The 21,404-nt window shown below is 39.4% G+C and overlaps 1 protein-coding gene across 4 annotated transcripts in view; it reads right to left on the bottom strand.

The window, feature by feature from the left end:
• Positions 1-21,404, bottom strand: part of PAIP2B (poly(A) binding protein interacting protein 2B) — a 35,164-nt gene that overhangs the window by 3,449 nt on the left and 10,311 nt on the right. For all 4 annotated transcript variants that reach the window (NM_001194156.1, XM_002799275.4, XM_077958574.1 and 1 more), the window contains 2 exons: positions 5,849-5,997; positions 646-822 (listed from right to left, as the gene is read on the bottom strand). In NM_001194156.1, coding sequence (NP_001181085.1) covers positions 646-822; positions 5,849-5,986 — 315 coding nt within the window. In that variant the 5' untranslated portion in view covers positions 5,987-5,997. The remainder of the gene's footprint in view (positions 1-645; positions 823-5,848; positions 5,998-21,404) is intronic.

Raw genomic sequence — 21,404 nt, 5'->3', positions numbered from 1 at the left:
CATGTTGGCCAGGCTGGTCTCGAACTCTAGACCTCAGGTGATCCACCCGCCTCAGCCTCCCAAAGTGCTGGGATTACAGGCATGAGCCACTGTGCCCAGCCTGCTCACAGACTTCTGACACTACATAAATATGAAAGGCAGGAAATTCATTTATCTGTTTTTCTAATTCTAAGTGGAGAAAATGACCTCTCAGGAGTACATTTCTTCCAAAATGAACAGTTAATTTTTATAACAGAATCATTTAGAAGTATATTAAATACAGATTTGAGGGACAGTAAAAGAGAAGAATGGCAGCAAATGATAACTTGAGAAGAAACTTCTTCAGTGTTCAAATTGTTATCCTTAATCCCAATTCTACTTTGAAGATCCCATTAGAAAGTAAAGGTTGGTGGCATCCAATCTTGGCAAGCAAAAAGAAAATAAAACTGGTGATGCTGGCAACAGTACTGTTTCATAGTGCTTTATGAGGAGGAATGCATCTTCAATGCACCCCTTATTAATAATGCCCATAAAACGAGCAAAGAAACAATAGCTCACAGGGCTCCAGAGACTTGTTGAGGGTTGTAGGGCCAGAAAGAAAGTCTGTCATTCCAAATCCTATATTCTTTTCACTACATAACATGAGGAACTACATATGGCTCTTACCAAAATATCTTCAGAATCATGACCTTCACTGACTGACAGTCCATTTAACTGCTGTTGCAACTGTCCCATGGCCTGAGGCAGGTCTCGTGATGGAATAAACCAGTCTTGGTCTTCTTCATCCAGCATCTCTTGGAAGCAGCGGTCCAAGAAGTCTTGCTCCTGCAGTTCCTCCTCCACCTAGCAAGCAAAGGGGAGTAGCTCAGACTTACTGTCACAGAGGGACTTACCCCTTCCAGTTTTTCCTTCACCTCTTTCCTTCAGAAGTTATTACTCTGCAGTTAAGAATGATCTTGAGCTGGGTGTGGTGGCTCACAACTGTAATCCCAGCAATTTGTGAGGCTGAGGCAGGAGGACTGCTTGAGGCCAGGAGTTTGAGACCAGCCTGAGCAACATAGCATGACCCTGTCCCTACAAAAAAAATTTAAAAATTAGCCAGGCATAGTGGTGTGTGCCTGTAGTCTCAGCTACCTGGGAGGCTGAGGGTGGAGGATCACTTGAATCCAGGAGGTCAAGGTTTCAATGAGCCAAGACTGTGCCACTGCACTTCATCCTGGGCAACAGAATGAGACCTCAATTCTTAAAAAAAAAAAAAAGAAAAAGAAAAAGAAAAGATTTTATGATCTTACCTGAGGTCTAAGGGATCTAAGGATTCAATGTGTCTAATGACTAGCTAGAGATAACATAATTTTTATTTTTTCTCAACCAATTCTATCAATAATAAGACTAAGAAAATAGTTATTCACAATAACAGAAATTCAAGGTCTCCGCAGATGTTCTACGATCTCTAATAGGTGACACAGATATCACGGAAAATCATTTTAGAGCCTAAAATTCTTTTTTTCAGTCTTCTTACAAAGTAACCCTTCTTAAATTTCCCATTTTACAAGAAGTATGAAAAAGATACAGCAAGTATATAACTAGTTCATGACCTGGCTAGCGGAGATAAAATCAAAACCAATGCTCTCAGCTTTTGGCCATTTTTTGGGTAAGGAAACCCTCAAGGGAGAAAAATACTTTCAGAACATTAGGAAGACATAAAGAACACTTTTTGGCATACCACTAGAAAATTATATAATCAATGTAGTATTCTTTCAAATGATGAAATATAGGAATATTTAAACAACTCTGCATTTCTTCAACATTGCCCTAAACTAAAGCAATATATATCTAGGATATTTTACACTTCTTTGCAGACATTGTTAACTCTTAGTAAAGAGTGCGGTTCGCTCTGCCGATTTCAGTGTCTTTGATAGGCCTCTTGCTTCACGTTTGGCATCCCTTTCCTGCAGGCTGCCTGGTGACAGATTCACAGCTCACTAGCACCACCACCAGAAGTGAAGTCAGGCAAAAAATAATTACCCAAATTAGAATATACAGTTACCTAATGAATTCAGAGGAAAAGTTACCGGTAGTGAGACTTATGAATAGTATTTGAACATTACAGTTAGCCACACATGAAAATTAGACAGTTATGAAGTACTTAATAAAATATTCTCATGCCACAAGAAGTAACATGACCACTTAAGAGCTGCCCTGACTGTACAAGAGCTTTACAGCATGCTCGCTCTTATTAAATTTACCCCTGTTCACCAGCATAACCAATGAAAATGGTTGCTGGGCACAGAGGTGTAACAGAAACATGCTATGTGCAATTCACACAGATCCCGATAGAGCCACATTAGGTGGAAACTGCTGTCTGTCCCCTTTAAACTTGTTTCCTTCTTCCCAGAGCACCAGGCTGTTCAGTTAAAATCACATTTGTCACCTTACATGCTGTGTATGGTCAAGTGACTATTCATCACAAAATGTTCCCACAAGGGACGTAGACACCCCATGGGGAAATGACAGAAGCTGAGAGTAAAAAAAAAAAAAAAAAAGTCTCCTAGTTAGAAATGACCCACAAGATTTTAAAATTCACTAAGCATTTTCCATCTTTTTCTGTAGCCTGAATAGCCAGTGAGAGTGTATCTTGCAAGTTGCATGTAATTAGATTTCTCCCTTTTTTTCCCCTTAATCCAACTGCATCTTTTTTTTTTTTTTGAGATGGAGTCTCACTCTGTCGCCCAGGCTGGAGTGCAGTGGCGTGAGCTCAGCTCACCGCAAGCTCTGCCTCCTGGGTTCACACCATTCTCCTGCATCAGCCTCCCAAGTAGCTGAGACTACAGGTGCCCGCCACCTATCTTCTCTCTTAGAAATTCTAGCCAGAAGGCTGGGTGCGGTGGCTCACACCTGTAATCCTAGCACTTTGGGAGGCTGAGGCGGGCGGATCACGAGGTCAGGAGATCGAGACCATCCTGGCTAACACGGTGAAACCCGTCTCTACTCAAAATACAAAAAAATTAGCTAGGCGTGTTGGGTGTTGGTGGGTGCCTGTAGTCCCAGCTACTCGGGAGGCTGAGGCAGGAGAATGGCGTGAACCCGGAAGGCGGAGCTTGCAGTGAGCTGAGATCGCGCCACTGCACTTCAGCCTGGGCGACAGAGTGAGACTCCCTCTCAAAAAAAAAAAAAAAAAGAAATTCTAGCCAGGCACTGTGACACATGCCAATCAAGAGGCTGTACTGAGAGGACCACTTGTGCCTAGGGGTTCAAGTCCAGCCTGGGCAACATAGCAAGACCCCATTTCTTTAAAAATTCTGTATGTGTGTGGGTGTTGGGGTATATAAGCCATTCACAATTATAACTAGTATGTTAGTTCTTACTTCTTCTTTCCCGAGTTACTTTAAAATAAAAGTCCCACTACTTTTCTTGAGACTTAATCCTTTCCCCCCACCAAAACTACATTTCAATCCACTTCCATCAGCCTCACAGTCAGTGGAAATCTTTTAAAAAAGACCAATGAATGTCACTCCTGGTTTGGGGGGTTGTAAGTTGTTTTCATCTTATTCTATGTTTTGTTAGATATTTTATTAGAAAGTCAGAAGACATTATATCAGGGTTGCTAGCTAGAAACCAGCTTCTACTCCTTAAGATCCAACTCAAGGTACATGGTATGCAAAACCACTTCTGAATTACCATGAAAACTATGCTAGTAATGGAATGGGGGTTGGCAGTGGTAAAAACTGTACAGCACACCATAGTGTAACAGAGTAATGTACAGGTGTTCAGAAAGAACTAACATCAATTATATCCCAGATTCCTAAACCCTCCTGCTCCCAAATGAAGGATAAAGAAGGCTTCTCTGAAATACTTAATCCTATGACCTGAAATCATATAATAGTTTCAAAATTATGTTGCCAGGCCAGGCGCAGTGGCTTACGCCTGTAATCCTAGCACTTTGGGAGGCTGAGGCAGGCAGATCACTTGAGGCCAGGAGTTTAAGACCAGCCTGGCCAACATGGCGAAACCCCATCTCTACTAAAAATGCAAAAATTTTCCAGGGATGGTGACACATGCCTGTAGTCCCAGCTACTCAGAAGGCTAAGGCATGACAATGGTTTGAGCCTGGATTGTGGAGGTTGCAGTGAGCAGAGATTGAGCCACTGCACTCCAGCCTGGGTGACAGAGTGAGACTCCGTCTCCACAAACAAACAAACAAACAAACAGACAAAACCCAAAATTATGTTGCCAAGCTAGTATTCCTGTAACACATTAGGGTTGGGGGAATTTAAGCAAAAACTGTTTATTTGCTCAGCCCTTCTTAGGGCTTGGTATTTACTGCAATATTGGAAGCTGCCATGCATATATCTGTCATTGCTTACCTAGATCTCCAGAAAAAAAAGTTGTAATTTTTAAAGCTTCTCAACTGTCTTTCCTCAATCTCTTTGTGCGGGGTGTGTGTGTGAATGTGTATGTGTGTCTCTGCAAGCCTCTAGCTTTCCAGCACTTTTCCTTGTACCCTGTCTCTGAGTTTGCTAAACTCCTGAATATAGGAGCGCACAGCTGACCCACAGCTCAGACATCTGGCTTCTAATAGTCCTGGTGCAATACTGATCACTGGGATTAAGAGCATGTCAGTGAGTGTTAACAAAGCTAGTTAAAACTGTTTTATGTTTTCAACAACATATGTTTCATTCAGAGGCTGGATAAAGGCAGAGTGAAACCATTAAGTCAACAAAAATGCCAAACACGACTGTTCTAAAGTCCCATGGAAAACATACTTACCTTCAGTGAGAGTTCTTAATCTTTTTTTTTTTTTTTTTTTTTTTGAGACAGAGTCTTGCTCTGTAGCCCAGGCTGGAGTGCAGTGGTGTGATTGGCTCACTGCGACTTCCACCTACTAGTTTAAACAATTCTCGTGTCTCAGCCTCCCAAGTAGCTGGGATTATAGAAGGATGCCACCATGCCCAGCTAATTTTTGTATTTTTGGTAGAGACGAGGTTTTACCATTTTGGTCAGGCAGGTCTTGAACTCCTGACTTCAAGTGATCTGCCCGCCTTGGCCTCCCAAAGTGCTGGGATTACAGGTGTGAGCCACCATACCTGGCCTTAAACTTCTTTTATGTCTTCATTTATTTCCAAAATGAAATGCAGAGTATCACATTTCCTATAAGCAAGTGAAAGCAACGAACTACAAAGTATATAGAAAAACAACCTCACTACCATTCTGTTTTTTAGTGCTCTACTGTTCAAGCAATTAATTTCACATTGATCACTATAGAGAGTTATAGAACCACTATGCTTCCTAGGATTAAAGGTAGAATCAGGGCAGGATAAAGGACCTCAGCTACCATGGTTTGGTACAAGGGTTTTATGTCAGTCCTCTAAGATTGAGAAGAGTCTTGTCTGATTTAAATTCTGGGAATATTCTAGAATGGTCTACAGTTGCTGAGAGAAATGTCATAAACAAATCTAGCCAGAACAAGGCTGAGGGCAGGGACCCTCTGCAGTAGTTACCGTGTGACGTGAACTACACTTAGAAGGCATATCATGGTGTGGAGTATATGCAAATCTATTTGGTTATACATGGGCTCTCACGTGAGGATTTTCAGATATCAACTAATTAGTCTGACATTTGTTTTCTCTTTTAATCAACATGGTAAGAAAACTACAAATATCTTCCTCCAAGGTGCCATCACTCTGGTCTCTTACCAGATGAAGATGTTTCCTGGTCATTCCAGATGAGGCCCCCCAGACCACCGCAATGAATTTTTAAGTTATCCTAAAGCTAACTGTATCCATTTCTTTTGTAACAAACTGGCAGTAAAATATTATAGCTATTGAGTTACATGTATCATCAACCTTCCACTTTTCCACTCTTTCTTTACCTGTCTGTTGAAATCCTCTTCATTCTCCATCCACATGTACTCTGCAAATGGGTTTTCCTTTTCATCGTGCCCACTTAACCCCTGGTCCTCTTTGGATTTTACACTGGGTGATGTATTTGCCATATTGGATCCATTCATTATGATAGAACCTAAAGAGGAGCAAAAGAAAAGATAAAATGAATATAAGGATAAAGGGAATGTAGATCTAAAACATGCAGATTCTGTCAGAAGCTTCTGAAATTCTAAGTCAAAGATTTTAACGATAAACAGAAACAATCTGTAACGCTTATAAAACCATCCATATTCTACAGTTAACAACTAGACAGATGTACAATTATTTAAAAGTTAAAAGAAAAGATGTCTATTAACACCTAGGCTCACTTAGTCTTTCTAGGCAAGTGGGACAGGTGTGGGAGGGGTGGGAATCTTCCCATGCCAAATTTCTGTAGGTCCTGGAACCTAGTGAAGATCATTACAGCTTCCTTAACATCTAAACAGATAGAGAAAATACATTCTTAATGAACATCGTAAGTACCTACTCCTTATTCTAATTTTCAAGCTGTTTTTCTTTAAAATGTATTAAAAAATATGTTTATCATATTGATAAGCAAAATGGAAAAAACAAAAGTCACCTGTTGTCCAGCCATCCAGAGTTAAGAATAATTAACAATGTGGTACATATAACCTTCCTGAATCCCCATATGTTTGTGTAGATACAAACATATACACATATTTCCCAAGTATCTATTCTCAATAGTAATAGGATCATGTGCTACAACATGCCCCATTATTTGCTTTTTCTCATTCCTATGTTATTTAATAATATAGCCATACCATCTTTTGGGGGTGTTTCCAATGTTTCTGTTTATAAAGGTTCTGCTTTATCAAGGTCTTTTCTAATTATTTATTTAGATATCTCCTAGAAATCGAGCTGTTACATTGGAGAGTTATGTTCTCTTTTTTAAGGCTCTTGGCATTGCCACACTACCATAAGAATTTAAATTCCCACCAGTAGTGTGGAAGTGCCCGTTTCCCAACGGAAGCGGGTATTAATCATTAGTTTTATTTTCTAAACCATTGCCAATCTCATAAGATAAAACTTGCATTTTTTTACATTTCTTTAATTTTTACTGAGGCTGATTATCTTAAGATATGTTTACTGGCCATTTATATTTCTTATTCTGTAATTTTACTGCTAAAGTACTTTGCCCATTTTTCTACTGGGGTATATTTCTAATTATAGATCTTTTCCGTATCTTTTGTAAAAACATGTATTATATTTGTTATAATTTTTATTTTTTATAATTTAAATGAAAGTTTATAACTAAATATGTTATTCATTATATTTAATTTTTTAGTGGCAATTTTTGCTGGCCTTAATTTTTTTCTAGCTCATGTATATGTTTCTGTCTACAGCTTTGTAAAATTGTATGTAAATAAAATGGTTTATTTTGGCTTCTAAACCCATTTTGATGTTTTTGCTGTCATTTAGAATATATCTTTTTCTGTTATTCTTCTAAATCTTAACAATTCCTCAAAAATCATTCCAGTCTTCATTCACTACTTTACTTCTCTACTTATTCACCACTTCCCTTCTGTACTTAGTATACTACTTAATTGTTGTTTCATATGCATAATTTTTCTCCTTCCAATTAGATTCTCAATTCCTGACAAGCAAGATTGAGTTTAATAGATTTTGTAACTCACCACAATATTAGGAGTTCCATAAATACCTGAGGCTTAATTGTATTTAGGCAACTTTCCTTCTCTAACTCATCTCCCTTCAACCTTGACTCCATCTCTACCCCGACTCCCACCTTCCTTGGGGCTTCTTTAAGTTTTAACAAATTACTTCCCAGGGGTTCTTTCCATCTTGGCAACACTCATGAATAAGTTATTTTCTGCTTCTGGATACCGCAAAATCTTCTTTCTTCATTCTCTTTAAAGTTTTTTTTTGTTTTTGTTTTTTGTTTGTTTTGTTTTGCAATTTCCTAACCTGTTATGGATATTAGAAATGCAATATACTAAAAAGACAAGGTAAAATTGTGAAGAGTAAAGAACAGCTGGAAAAACAACTCAGTGGTACATAGTTCTAAAATAATTCATTTAAAATAGAATCCATTTAAATCACTGTAGGTTTAAACAAAGCTACCAGTATGAAATATATCTGTTTAACATATTTTAAATAGAAACAAAAGAAATCAATGTCTATTCCAAATACAGATCCATAATAATAATTTCATAAGCTATAGAGGGGAAGAAACCAGTTCTTTATTTTTACCACTTCCATCTGTAGCATAACAATGATAGAAGCAAGGCTGTTCTAAATGCCAGGGCAACGGTATTTGCCCTGTATGTAAGTGGGGTATTCCTAAGCACAGAGACTCTTAAAGGTCCTGAACCTTGCTAGGTAGCAAGATATACTGTACTATTATTTCCAAAGATTTGGCAGTTGTTTGCAACTAGCACATTGACTTCTCACCATCAATATGGAAAATCACTATACAGAATCAGAAATCAGAGTTCAGTTTTTTAAAAAAAATATCTTCCTGTGCCCAAAAATAAGTCCTGAGTGCACATGATTGTAAGGAAAAAGGGAAAGGGAAGGCAAAGGAAGAAAAAGTAACAAAACAAAACAAAAAAAAACCCTTCTAATTCAAGAGCAAGGTGGAGCACAGATAGCAAATTCCAGGATGTGCTTATTCATGAGAAAGGGAGAGGGGAATTACCATAAACTCAACGAAAACTGTTACTGAACTTAATGCAAATACTTCACAGAAGTTGAAAACACTGATATGGTATTGTCAATACTAGGCAAGTGATTCTCTTATAATAGATTATACAGTGTTGATTTGTATTTTGTACTATTCAACCTGTGTTTTCCAAACAATTAGAAAGTTTGGTGTTTCCAAACAGCAGCATTCCAACAACTTAATTTTTATACTGTTTAAAAATTAATAAAGCACTTTCATACCCACACTTCAAGGCACATAGTTCAAGAACAACATTGTTTTGTGGGCCTGCTGGGTGTGAGTGAACTGCTGCTTAATGTGCCCTGGCTTTAGTAGCTAGGTGGCAATAGGGAGATTTTTGCTGGAGATTGGTAACTCCTAGGGAAGGCATTTGGATGTTTCCAACTTGGGGAAGACACGAGGGAAGACAGGATCATCACAACTTCCCTGAAGTTCCTGCTCCCAGTTTCATGTAACATTTTCTTTCTGTTTCCAGCTCTTTCCAAGGTCACTGTTCATGCTTGAGCACTGTGTTTCTCTAGCCATTCCATTTCACCATTTCACATTCATTATTTCACTTGATCCTCATCCACATCAAGGATGAAAGTCTAGTGTAGTGAGGACAAAGAAAATATGCCCAAAGCTTCCAGAGATGGGAGGAATGCTTGGTTACATAAATCGGGTTAAGAGGCTGAATGGTTGCCACGTTGTGAGTTACATTACAGAGAGGCTCATGGTACAAGGAAATGAACCACCATGTAAGTGAGCTTAGAAGTGCATTTTCCTCCCAGTCAAGCCTTCAGATGAGATAGCAGCCCCAGATGACAGCTTGACTGCAACTTTGTAAAAGTCTCAAGCACAGGCACTCTGCCAAACTATTCCCAGATTCCTGATGCACAGAAATTATGAAATAATAAATATTTGTTGTTTTAACCTGCTAAGCTCTGGGGTAAGTTGTCACCTAACAATAGCTTATACAGGTAGTCAATAAACACTGGCAATTAACTCTGCCACACAAACCGCTATGTTACAACATCTTTTTATCTATCAAGAAGACAAATGTGCAATTTGAAATAGGTCACTGCTTGAGAAGCAGTTCTTTAAGATTTAGACCTCAACAGTAGATAAAGGAGTTTGTGTCTGGTCTGTGACTACACTGCATCTTGAAATCTAAGAACAATTTGAAACTTATTTCCCCTTCACCCCACTTGCCCTCTTATACACATGTCAAACATGCTGAAAATAAGAAATAACAGTTGTCACTTTAGCTGAAAATGGGAAAGCTCGCAACCCTGTTAATAGTCAATACAAGGGTGCTAAGGCCTGCCAAGCATTTGAGTTGGCACTATCATGGTCAAGGGTCAAGACATATTTGTGTCTAAAATATGTGGCTTGAAATAGGGACTTCTGTTCCAAGTCAGAAAGAACTCCAGGACTTTTAATGTATCTAGGATATTTCAAGGATACATGCTTCATCAGTTTAACACTTAAAACACCCACAACTTTCAGATCCAACATGCTCACACCAAAAACTAGCTATTCTTTGAACTTAAATAATATTTTTCAGAAGTTACAAACCTGCAATGTGCCTATGATAACAGTCTGCTAAGATTACTTAGGACTTTTGACTGAATTACCTGGAAAAAGTCTACTGAACAACTGAAGTAAAAACTAGTCCCTCCTATTTTGTTTCCTACAGTTTCATTACTTCCTTCAGTCTGGTTAATACCATTTTAAAAAGTAAATATTGTGGATGACAGCTTTAAATTTTATTTCAAATATTCTGCCACTGGATTCAGGTTTTGCTTTCTCTCAGCTACATCTTAACAACTAAGATCATAAATCTACTCACTCATTAATATCCGAGTGCCTACTGACCCTCAGTGCTGAGGCACTGTGCTTGACTCTTGCTTTGATAGGGTACACAGCCCTTGCCCTGGTGATATTTATATTCTCTCAGGAGAGAGACAAGAAAATAGTTAAAAATAATTATGATCCATGCTATAAAAGGGACTATTAGAAAACAATAGGGGGCCCAATCTAGTCCAGGAGAGGGGGATGGTTCAGAAAGGTTTCCCTGAGCAAGAAACATTTTCATCAACACCTAAAGAATATAAGTTTACTAGCAATAGGGATGAGAGAGAAAATGATGTACAACGAATCAAAGGCAGGAGGGAACTTTTGGGAACTACAAGAAGGTAGGTATGTATACAGCCGGAGAATGACAAGGAAGAGAGATGAGGTTGGAGAGGCAGGTGGGGCCAGATCAGATCGTTCAGGACCTTAAGAGACCACATGAAGGATTTTGGATTTCATCCTACATAATAGAAGCCATTATAAGGAGTTCTCAAATTCCTTATAATGCATTGTAGCATGATTCGACATATTTTGAGATCACTCAGGCTGCCATGTGGAAAACGGATTGGAGAGACAGAGATTAAATAATGAGAGACTGGTAAGGAAGCTATTGCTCCAATCGAGATGAAAAAAGGGTAGCTGCTTGAACTAAGATGATGGCAGTGAGAAGAAAGGAGGTAGACTCCAAAACTATTTTAGGAGGTTTCTGGTGATGAACTAGATGTGGGGAGTCAGAGTGAGGGAAATATCAAGGATAATTTTGGCACAAGCAACTGGGTGGATGGTAATGTCATTCACTGAGCTAAGGAACTCTGTGGGAAGGGCAAACTTTTCTTGGGTGGTGATAGGGGCGTGGGGGTAAAAAAGGTGATGAGTTCTATTTTGGACATGTTAAATTTGCAATGCTTCTGAAACACTCAAATGGTGACGTTAAGTAGGTTGGCTGTATGCACCAAGAATAGGAGAAGTCTGCCTAAATATAGAAAGTTAGAGTAGTCGTTTATATAAATGGTAACTGAAGTCATAGGAATAGAGGATACTGCCTATGGAGAAAATGCAAAGTGAGATGAGTCCATGACCCAGCACTGATGTGTGTGAACATTTTAAAAAGTCAGGTAGAAGCCGGGCGCTGTGGCTCACGCCTGTAATCCCAACACGTTGGGAGGCCAAAGGAGGTGTATCACTTGAGGTCAGGAGTTAGAGACCAGTCTGGCCAACATGGTGAAACCCCATCTCTACTAAAAAGACAAAAATTAGCTGAGTGTGGTGGTGCATGTCAGTAATCCCAGCTACTCGGAGGCTGAGGTAGGAGAATCGCTTAGACCTGGGAGATGGAGGTTGTAGCGAGCTGCGATCGCGCCATTGCACTCCAGATTGGGTGACAGAGCGAGACTCTGTTACACACACACACAAACACACACACACACACACACACACAAAAGTCAAGTAGAGAAGGAAGGCAACATGAAAAGGAAACTGAGAAGAAGCGTTGAGAAGACAATCAGAAGAGTGTGACATCACAGATGTCCATCACAGATGGATTAAATGGTAGCCCCCCAAAATATATATGTCCATGTCCTAATCCATGGAATCTGTGAAGCCTACCTTATTTGGAAAAAAGGGTGTTTGTATATATAATTAAGGACCTTAAGATAAGGAGATCATCCTTAATTATTCAGGTGGGCCCTCAATTCAACGATAGGTATATAAGAGAAAAGCAGAGGGAGATTTAATACACACACAGAAGAGGAGGAGGCAATGTGACCATGGAGGCAGAGATTGGAGTGGTGTGGCCACAAATCAAGGAATGCCTGCAGTCATCAGAATTTGGAAAAGGCAAAGAACAAATTATCCCCTAGAGCCTCCAGAGGGAAAGTGGCCCTCCTGATGCCTTGACTTTGCACTTCTGGCCTCCAGAACTATGAGAGAATAAATGTTTTAAGACACCAGTTTGTGGTAATTTGTTACAGCAGCCACAGGGAATGAATCCAATTCCAGTAAAGTAGGAATACAGAAGGCTGCTGAAAGGTCAAGTAGGAGGAAGACTGAGAAGTGTCCATAGAATTCAGGACCATGGAGTCTCTGATGACCTTAACGAGACCAGTTTCCATGGAGAAAAATGAGAATGAAAGCCAAATGGAGGTAGGATGAATCGTAGGTGATACCAACTATGAGATAACTCAGAGTCCAGCTGCCAAGGGAAGAGGCAGGGATGGACAGAAACTGGAGGGGTATGAAGTCCATGGAAATGACATCTTTAAAGATTAGAAAGTCTAGTTCATGTTTAAATGTTCACAGAAAGGGTCTAGTGGAGAGGGACAGGTTATACATACAGGAGGGAGAAGGTATAGTTGATAGTGTAGGTCCTGGGAAGGCAGAAGGGAATATTTGTTTATTTTCGAATAGCTAATACATTCCCACCATTCAAAATCCAAATGCCTGGGATGCTTAATTAGTAAAAGGTGGTTGCATGGTGAGCACGAAATCAGAGCAGTGGGAAGAGCATCAGGAGAAAGATTTTATCCATTACAAAGCCACATGAAACATCCTTACTCCACGGTAGGAAATTTCACTTCCCTGGTGGCAGGAATGCTTATATCCCCCAAGTGTAAGTTGGTCTGCCCAGACAGCTGCTGGATTAATGCATCAAACTCCAACTTTCTAACTTTTTGTTTATTCTTCTAATTTTTCACAGGGTCATACACATACACAAACACAAATAAACATTTTAAAGCTACATAAGCAATACAAGAAATAATTTTATAAAGCCTTTTAAAACCACATAGAACTTTTTTTTTTTTTGAGATGGAGTCTCACCCTGTCACCCCAGGCTGGAGTGCAGTGGCGCGATCTTGGCTCACTGCAACCTCCACCTCCTCGGTTCAAGCAATTCTCCTGCCTCAGCCTCCTGAGTAGCTGGGACTACAGGCGCGAGTCACCACGCCCAGCTCATTTTTTGTATTTTTAGTAGAGACAGGGTTTCACTGTGTTAGCCAGGATGGTCTTGATCTCCTGACCTTGTGATCTGCCCGCTTCAGCCTCCCAAAGTGCTGGGATTACAGGCGTGAGCCACCACACCCAGCCAGAACATATTTTTATATAGCATGTCATACTTTGCACTAAAATAATTTCTGTCTCCTTGTTTTACAAGATTTTCTTTTACTAAGTAAATAAACCCATCAGATTTTCTCCATTATTTGGTGAAGAATCAAGGAAAAAAAAGAGAAAGGGGGAGTAGTTCAGTTTTTGGTGGGGTGAGGAGACATATGACATGTATATAGAATTTTTTTTAAAAGGTTCCAGGTAACCAACCCAAATGTCCATCAATGACAGACTGGATTAAGAAAATGTGGCACATATACACCATGGAATACAATGCATTTTATGGAAATACAAGATTTCCATAAAAAAGGATGAGTTCATGTCCTTTGTAGGGACATGGATACAGCTGGAAACCATCATTCTCAGCAAACTATCACAAGAACAGAAAACCAAACACTGCATGTTCTCACTCATAGGTGGGAATTGAACAATGAGAACACTTGGACACAGGAAGGGGAACATCACACACTGGGGCCTGTCGTGGGGTCGGGGGAGGCGGAAGGGATAGCATTAAGAGAAATACCTAATGTAAATGATGAGTTAATGGGTGTAGCACACCAACATGGCACATGTATACACATGTAACAAACCTGCACGTTGCGCACATGTACCCTAGAACTTAAAGTATAATAATAATAAAAAGAAAAAAAAAGGTTCCAGATAAATCTTGAATTAGAATGATTTTGTCCCATGTACTTCCATTTCATTTATTTCCAGAGAAGCTGCATGGACGTTAACAGAAAACAAATAAGTAGTCATTCTGCTAAGCTTTCCTATATTGACCTCAATGCACAAATGTTCCATTGGTTATCTTCCATTTGATGCAAGAACAGTGCTTGCAAATATGACGTCAGTGAGCTTAAGCAAACAGAAAATGGAACTTACCTGCAATTACAAGTTAACAAGAAGTTTTCAAAAACGTTTTAGTTGACAAGGAAGTCAGGAAAAAGAGGAAAATCACTTACGTGATCTCTACATTTGTAAATTATATCAAAACAAAGGTAAATTACAAATAGAGGCATTTTCTAAATTAAACTCAAGGCTGCCAGATGAGAAAGACAGTATAAATACAATACAGTCTCTTTTTCATTAATGTTTAAAACTTGTCCTATACTGACCTATAAGTTTGCCCCACTGATGAAATGGAATCTGAAAACTGGGATACAGATACTCTGGGAAGAATAATAAAACTGAACTTAATTACAGCAACAGTCTAGTCCCTGGACCAGAGCCAAGAAAAAAAAACAGAAGCATACTCAAATAGGATTAAGAATGCATTTAGCTGGCCAGGCGTGGTGGCTCATGCCTGTAATCGCAGCACTTTGGGAGGCCGAGGTGGGTGTATCACCTGAGGTCAGGGGTTCTAGATCAGCCTGGCCAGCATGGTGAAACCCCGTCTCTACTAAAAATACAAAAATTAGCCGGGCGTGGTGGCAGGTGGCTGTAATCCCAGCTACTCGGGGAGGTGGGGGGTGGGGGGAGGCAGGATAATCACTTGAACCCAGGAGGCGGAGGTTTCAGTGAGCTGAGATTGCGCCTTCGCACTCCAGCTTGGGGGACAAGAGCAAGACTTGTCTCCAAAAAAAGACTGCATTTAGCAAGTGGCAAGAAGGTCTATTCTAATTGAGCGGTTTTCAGTCTTAGGAGTATATAGAATCGCCTGGAAGTTCTTCCACATCCATACTTTGCAGATATTCTGACTTGTTAGGCCTGAGCCAAGGTCCAATTTTTGCATTTCTGCTTGTTAATTTGCTATAGGTAATTCTGATATATAGAAAGACTAAAGGCCTAAGAACAATTCTTCAAATATAGTGACTGTTCTCTACCTGGAATAGTCCAAATCCTAATTACCCTAATTCCTACACCAACAGTTCCCAAACTAGTGTTCTACAAACTACAGTCTTGTGAATGTTTTTTGGAAAAAAAAAAAAAAATCATGGCCATGTGTAAATTCATTGTTCTGAAAAGTCCTGTTTAATTTACCAAGCATTTTCCAAATTTATGTATTGTTACCTTTATTACACATATTACATACATTTTTAATCTGGTAACTATTAACAATCCCAAACTTTTAGAAACAATGCCCCAAGGATGTTCTGTGATATCACTATCATTCTACTGGATATGTACAGAACAGTCATAAAATGTACTCCACAAGGCATTTAAAGGCAGTTTCAAAGGTAGAATCAAAAGACTTGCCAAAAGTCAGTGGCAAGATTTCTAGACTCAGAGCCTTCTAGTCCTCAAGTTCCAACTCCTCGCCCCAAAGCCAATCAACTGTCCTCCCAGAATAACATCAAACAGCAATTAGCACGTGGTCCTCGACTTCTCCAGATCAGCTCCAAAAAGACACAGACTATTAATGGGGGAAATATTGTGAAGTCTTTAACAGATAACGTTAATCAAAAACATCCCTATGGGTAAATTATTATATATAAAAAGCTTTTCTCACCAACAAGTGTCTCTATACATTTCAGACTGATATGATGACAATTTGTTTTTTAAATGCATAATTATATCAAAAAATGCCACTATAAAAGCCTGAATACAATCTCCGAGCCTAAGGTCTTCCCCATTTTCACCTCCCTCTCACATTTGATTACTTGTATATTTGAGAGAGTATCACTCATTATTTGTTTTGGGACTAGTCTATAATCTTGGAAGTTTCTTGAGGGCAAGAATCAAGTCCTTTATAGCTTCTAGCATGCCTCTGTGCACCCACCAGGTCCTTAATAAATAATCTGTTGATTAACTGTCATTTTTAGAATGCTGTATTCTAAATCTCATTTCCTAGGCAGGAAGCCCATGCCCTTAGGGGTTAGGATCTGTGAGTGAGCACTCTTCGTTGAGTATGAACAGTTATTCCCCAGTCAGTGACAGCACTACTCTGGAATCTGTTTTTGACAAATCAAGTTACTCAAGAGGGATTAAAAAACACTTATTTATATATTTTTTAATAGAGATGGCATCTATGTTGCCCAGGCTGGTCTTACACTCCTGGACTCAAGTGATCCTCCTGCCTCAGCCTCTCAAAGTGCTGGTATAACAGGCATGAACCACTATGCCTAGACTATTTTTTAATTTTTATAGAGACAGAGTCTCACTCTGTAGACCAGGCTGGAGTGCAGTGGTGCAATAATGGCTCACTGCAGCACTGAACTCCCAGTCTCAGGCAATCCTCCCGCCTCAGCCTCCCAAGTAGCTAAGACTACAGGTGTGCACCACCAGGCATGCCTAATTTTTTTTTAAGAGAAGGGGTCTTGCTATGTTGCCCAGGCTGGTCTCAAACTCCTGGCTTCAAGCAATCCTCCTGCCTCAGCCTCCCAAAGTGCCAGATTACAGATGTGAGCCACTGTGCCTGGCCGGGGGGAGCGGGGGGAACACTTCTAATCTAGAAAATTTTGTGTTCTTGTTTACTATTTTAGCATTAATAACACCAAGTGACTATAACATTCTCTTCATGTGCTGTACGCTAAGAATAAAAGCTTGCCACAGTGGAATTATCTAAACTAGAAGAAATCCATACTGTGAATCCCAACAAAAATCACAAAAAGGGATCACATGTCCATTTTATTTGACATATTTCTGGAAATAAAGGTTTGCCTCAGCTAAGTGGGGAGAGGGGAGCCAAGCAGCATAACACATCTGTAATGAGGTAGCAAAAACAGTATCCACTGGAAATCTTTTCAGGAAGGGTGTCATTTTGGGTTGGAAAAGCTCTTTGAAAGTTAATCTGGGGGAGAAAGAGGGTCCTTGAGGGACAAGGGTAAGGTCAGAACATTTCCTGGGAGAAAGGAGAACATTTATCTGGCTAATGAGGGCACAGTGCTGGACAGAGTGAAAAAGAAAAAGTCAAGAGTCGTACATTTCAGAGTATGAAAGGCCTCACACTGTGTAAAATGGACTACACCTTAAGACTTCCAATTTTCAGTAAGACTATTAGGCCCATATAAAATTCAGGAGTCTGTGGATTTTTTTGTGTGGAAACCACTCAAGAGGCAGATTTTATGTCTAAATTGCAATGGCAAGACTTAGTATGAATTGGGAATTTGTCCCAATTTATGAATTGGGAAAGCATTTAAGACAAGTTTCTCCAGGCCTCTAAGGGAATGAGAATCCCACTGGACAATTAAATTACACAGAAAAAACAAGTATGGTAATCTATCCAAATACAAGGTGGAAAGGATGGCAATAAAATAATAGCTCTTCTAAGTACTTCAGTAACAGTCTCTCTTTTAATCTTCGTAACAATCCCATGAGGCAGGGACTATTAGTCTCCCAGTTTTTTTCATATAAATACTCCGCCTTTCATTTATTTATTTAAATTTTTTTTTTAGAGACAGGGGTCTCACTGTGATGTCCAGACTGGACTTGAACTTCTAGGCTCAAGTGATCCCCCTGCCTCATCCTCTCAAGTAGCTAGGATTACAGGCATGAGCCACCAGAGATTCATTAAACACCTTGCCTAAAGTATAACCTAGTAGTACTAGAATTGGTGCTTAAGCTTAGGTCTTTCTGGTCCCAAAGCCCATGTTCTTAACCACTCCCATGTAGTGACTACCCCATAGTCTCACACTTCCCACTTTAGGTTCAGAAAGGCTATAATAGAAAACTCTGATTTGATCTCAAATATTACAAATGGGATTCGGGGAACCATGCTGAAGAAAAATGCTATTCAACAAAAGTACTGAGGTCTTTGGAAGGAAAACACAAACCAATCACAGCACATGGTAGCTTATTTAAATCAAAATAAATTACATTCCCTACCATGAACATATGAAGCTCCATTTAATTTGAAGCTTGCTAATACTTTTAGGATGAGAAAGCAATCCTCCAAATAGTTCTACAATCCATTATGCACAATTCCAATATCCAAACAGCTCTAAAAACCATGAATTTTTCATATGCTTTATGTCAAAACTTACAGGACAGTAAAAGTTAGTCTGAACTGATATGAAGCTATATACAGCCTTTATCTACCCACTTAGTGTGAATACTCCTGTTTTGCTCAGAAATATTAATGTATGTGACTAAGGATGTTGCACCAGACACACTGAGGCATTCGTAACACAGAGAAAGCATCTTCCTAAATCTGAAAAATTCTGAATTCTGAGAGTTGTCTAGTTCCAAGGGCTTTGGACCCTCTATGGACCTGTATTCCAAAGAATTTAAAAAACAATTTCCAAGGATGATTAGATCAGAGGCATTCAGTGTTTAGGATTTCATAAACCAACAGATTTTAAAACACATTGAGGACAATATAGGATTCCAATTAAAAACCATACAAAGGCCGGGCGCGGTGGCTCAAGCCTGTAATCCCAGCACTTTGGGAGGCCGAGACGGGCGGATCACGAGGTTAGGAGATCGAGACCATCCTGGCTAACACGGTGAAACCCCGTCTCTACTAAAAAATACAAAAAACTAGCCGGGCGAGGTGGCGGGCGCCTGTAGTCCCCGCTACTCGGGAGCCTGAGGCAGGAGAATGGCGCAAATCCGGGAGGCGGAGCTTGCAGTGAGCTGAGATCCGGCCACTGCACTCCAGCCTGGGTGTGAAAGCGAGACTCCGTCTCAACAACAACAACAACAACAACAACAAAAACCATACAAAGATGGTAAAAACATCCTTATCAATATCATTCTATAAAAGGATATTTTAGCACCAAAAAAACCCAAGAAGGCCTTAATTCAATGCAAAGGACAATTCTTTAAACTGAATAAATTTGATGTTACGAAAAATACTATGTGGTCCTTATATTTCTTATTTCACAATAAGCTGGTGAAAATTCACCTGGGTCTAGCACTGATCTGATCTGAGGCATACAGTCCAGGAGCCTACATAAAATTACCTGGGAAAGTTATTAAAAAATGCAACCCAACCAAGATCGTGCCACCATACTCCAGCCTGGGTGACAGAGCGAGACTTCATCTCAAAAAAAAAAAAAAAAAAAAAAAAATGCAGACCGCCCACCTCCCAAACAGGTTCCATCCTAGGAGATCACAATTCAGATGGTCTGAAGGTGGGGCGCAAAATCTGTATGGTTTTCTAGAAAACAGTCTGGGTTGTTTTTGATGTGCAGCCAAGCTTCAGAGCCACCAGTTTAATCTGTGGGTTCTAGTTCTACCCTTCTTCACTCAAACTCCTCTCTGAGGGGTAAGGGGAGAAAAACAGGAATGTTTCCAAGTAGGGAATCTTCCTAACCCACTGTTTGTAATACTAGTTATTCCTTCAAACATTCTAGGCTGAACCAGCTGGTCAACTGAGGCTATTAGCTGTGGAATGATAGAAGTTAGTGTTGACAAGCAAGAAAAACTTGTTAAAGCAAAACTCCTCTATGAAAAGGTGTGGCTTCCAGAGTTTCTTTTCTCTTCAACCCAAAGATTCTATAGATTCTACATATGATACCTAAGTTCACAGATATCTCTGTGCTGACAATAATAATAAATAAAACTTTAAAAAATATATGAGTGTGTACTTTATATATATGTGTATCTATGTGTGTGTGTATCTATGTGTTCCTTCGAAGCTGTCTTCATTACCCAGCTTCTATGCCAGGTCTTTGATTTTGGCCTTGATTTTTCATCTTCAAATGGAGTACAAGAATTACCAGTATTACCTCAGTTGAGGTACAAATCCTATAAAAATGGAAAGCCCATAGCATGCTTGATGATTAATGAAGCAGACTATATTATCCAACATTCCAATAAGATAAAATAATCACAATGATTTCTCTTTTTTGGAAAAAGTTTCTCTTATTCTCCTACATTACTGTTTAAAATAATCTTAAGAAACATGTCTAATATCTTTAAAAACACACAAAAGTTTCAATTTAATAAGTACTCAAAGCTCTTTACCAGTTTTAAAAAATACAAGGCCCTTCTAAAGTAAGGCTAAATGCTAAGTGATGGGGGAGAGAAAAAGGACATAAATAACTCGTACTCTCATGGGGTTAATCACTAAATCCTATTTGACTAGAATCTCCTGGCCTCTCTAAGCCTTGCAAATGAAACGGAGTTTCTCACTAGATACTTGGCTATGACTTCCAATCATAAAAAAACAAGAATTGTGTTATGTCACTGCGTATTGCTTGTAACCTGAACTCCACACTAGGCTGGATCAAGGGTTGAATCTGTCATGATTTGCTCCATAACCTGTGTGCTTCTCATCCCAGACCAAACAGCTTTCTTCTAGAGTTCTACAATATTTAGTATATAAGAGTGGTTCTCAAAAATGTAGTCTCTGGACCAGCAGCATCAGAATCACCTGAGAACTTGTTATAAATGAGAATTCTCAGGCCCCACTCTAGACCTGATGAATCAGAAACTCTGGAATAGGGTCCAGCAATCTGTGTTGCAATAAGCCCTCCAGGTGTTCAAGAACCTCTGGCATGTAGCACTTAGAAAAATGCGTTTCTTTCTGTAGGCCCAAAGCCAGGGATACTGTATATTCTATCTTGATATGAAATAACGACATCCAATTAAAAGACATTTATCTCCTTTCTACTCTCACCCTCCATCCAACATGTTTTATTTTTATGAGTTAAATAAGAACAAATGGCAATCAGAGACTTAGTCTAAAAAGTATATTTACAGGTGTCAATTCTCATTCAGCCTGATCTCATACAATACTACTTACGTCCTCTTACATCTAAAGTTTTAGAAAAGGATCTTCACAATGTTAAGTCTCAGGAACACTAGGAGTTCTATAATAAAACGCCAAGTAGATCTGAATGTCCAAACTTACTAAGAGAAGAAAAGTGGAATTATTGGCTATATATATATATTTTAATTTTTTTTGAGACGGAGTCTCACTATTGTCTAGGCTGGAGTGCAGTGGCACGATCTTGGCTCACTGAAAACTGCCTCCC

This window comes from Macaca mulatta, chromosome 13 (assembly GCF_049350105.2).
Source record: "Macaca mulatta isolate MMU2019108-1 chromosome 13, T2T-MMU8v2.0, whole genome shotgun sequence".
NCBI lineage: Eukaryota > Metazoa > Chordata > Mammalia > Primates > Cercopithecidae > Macaca > Macaca mulatta.
This window is presented reverse-complemented; position numbering and strand designations above follow the sequence as displayed.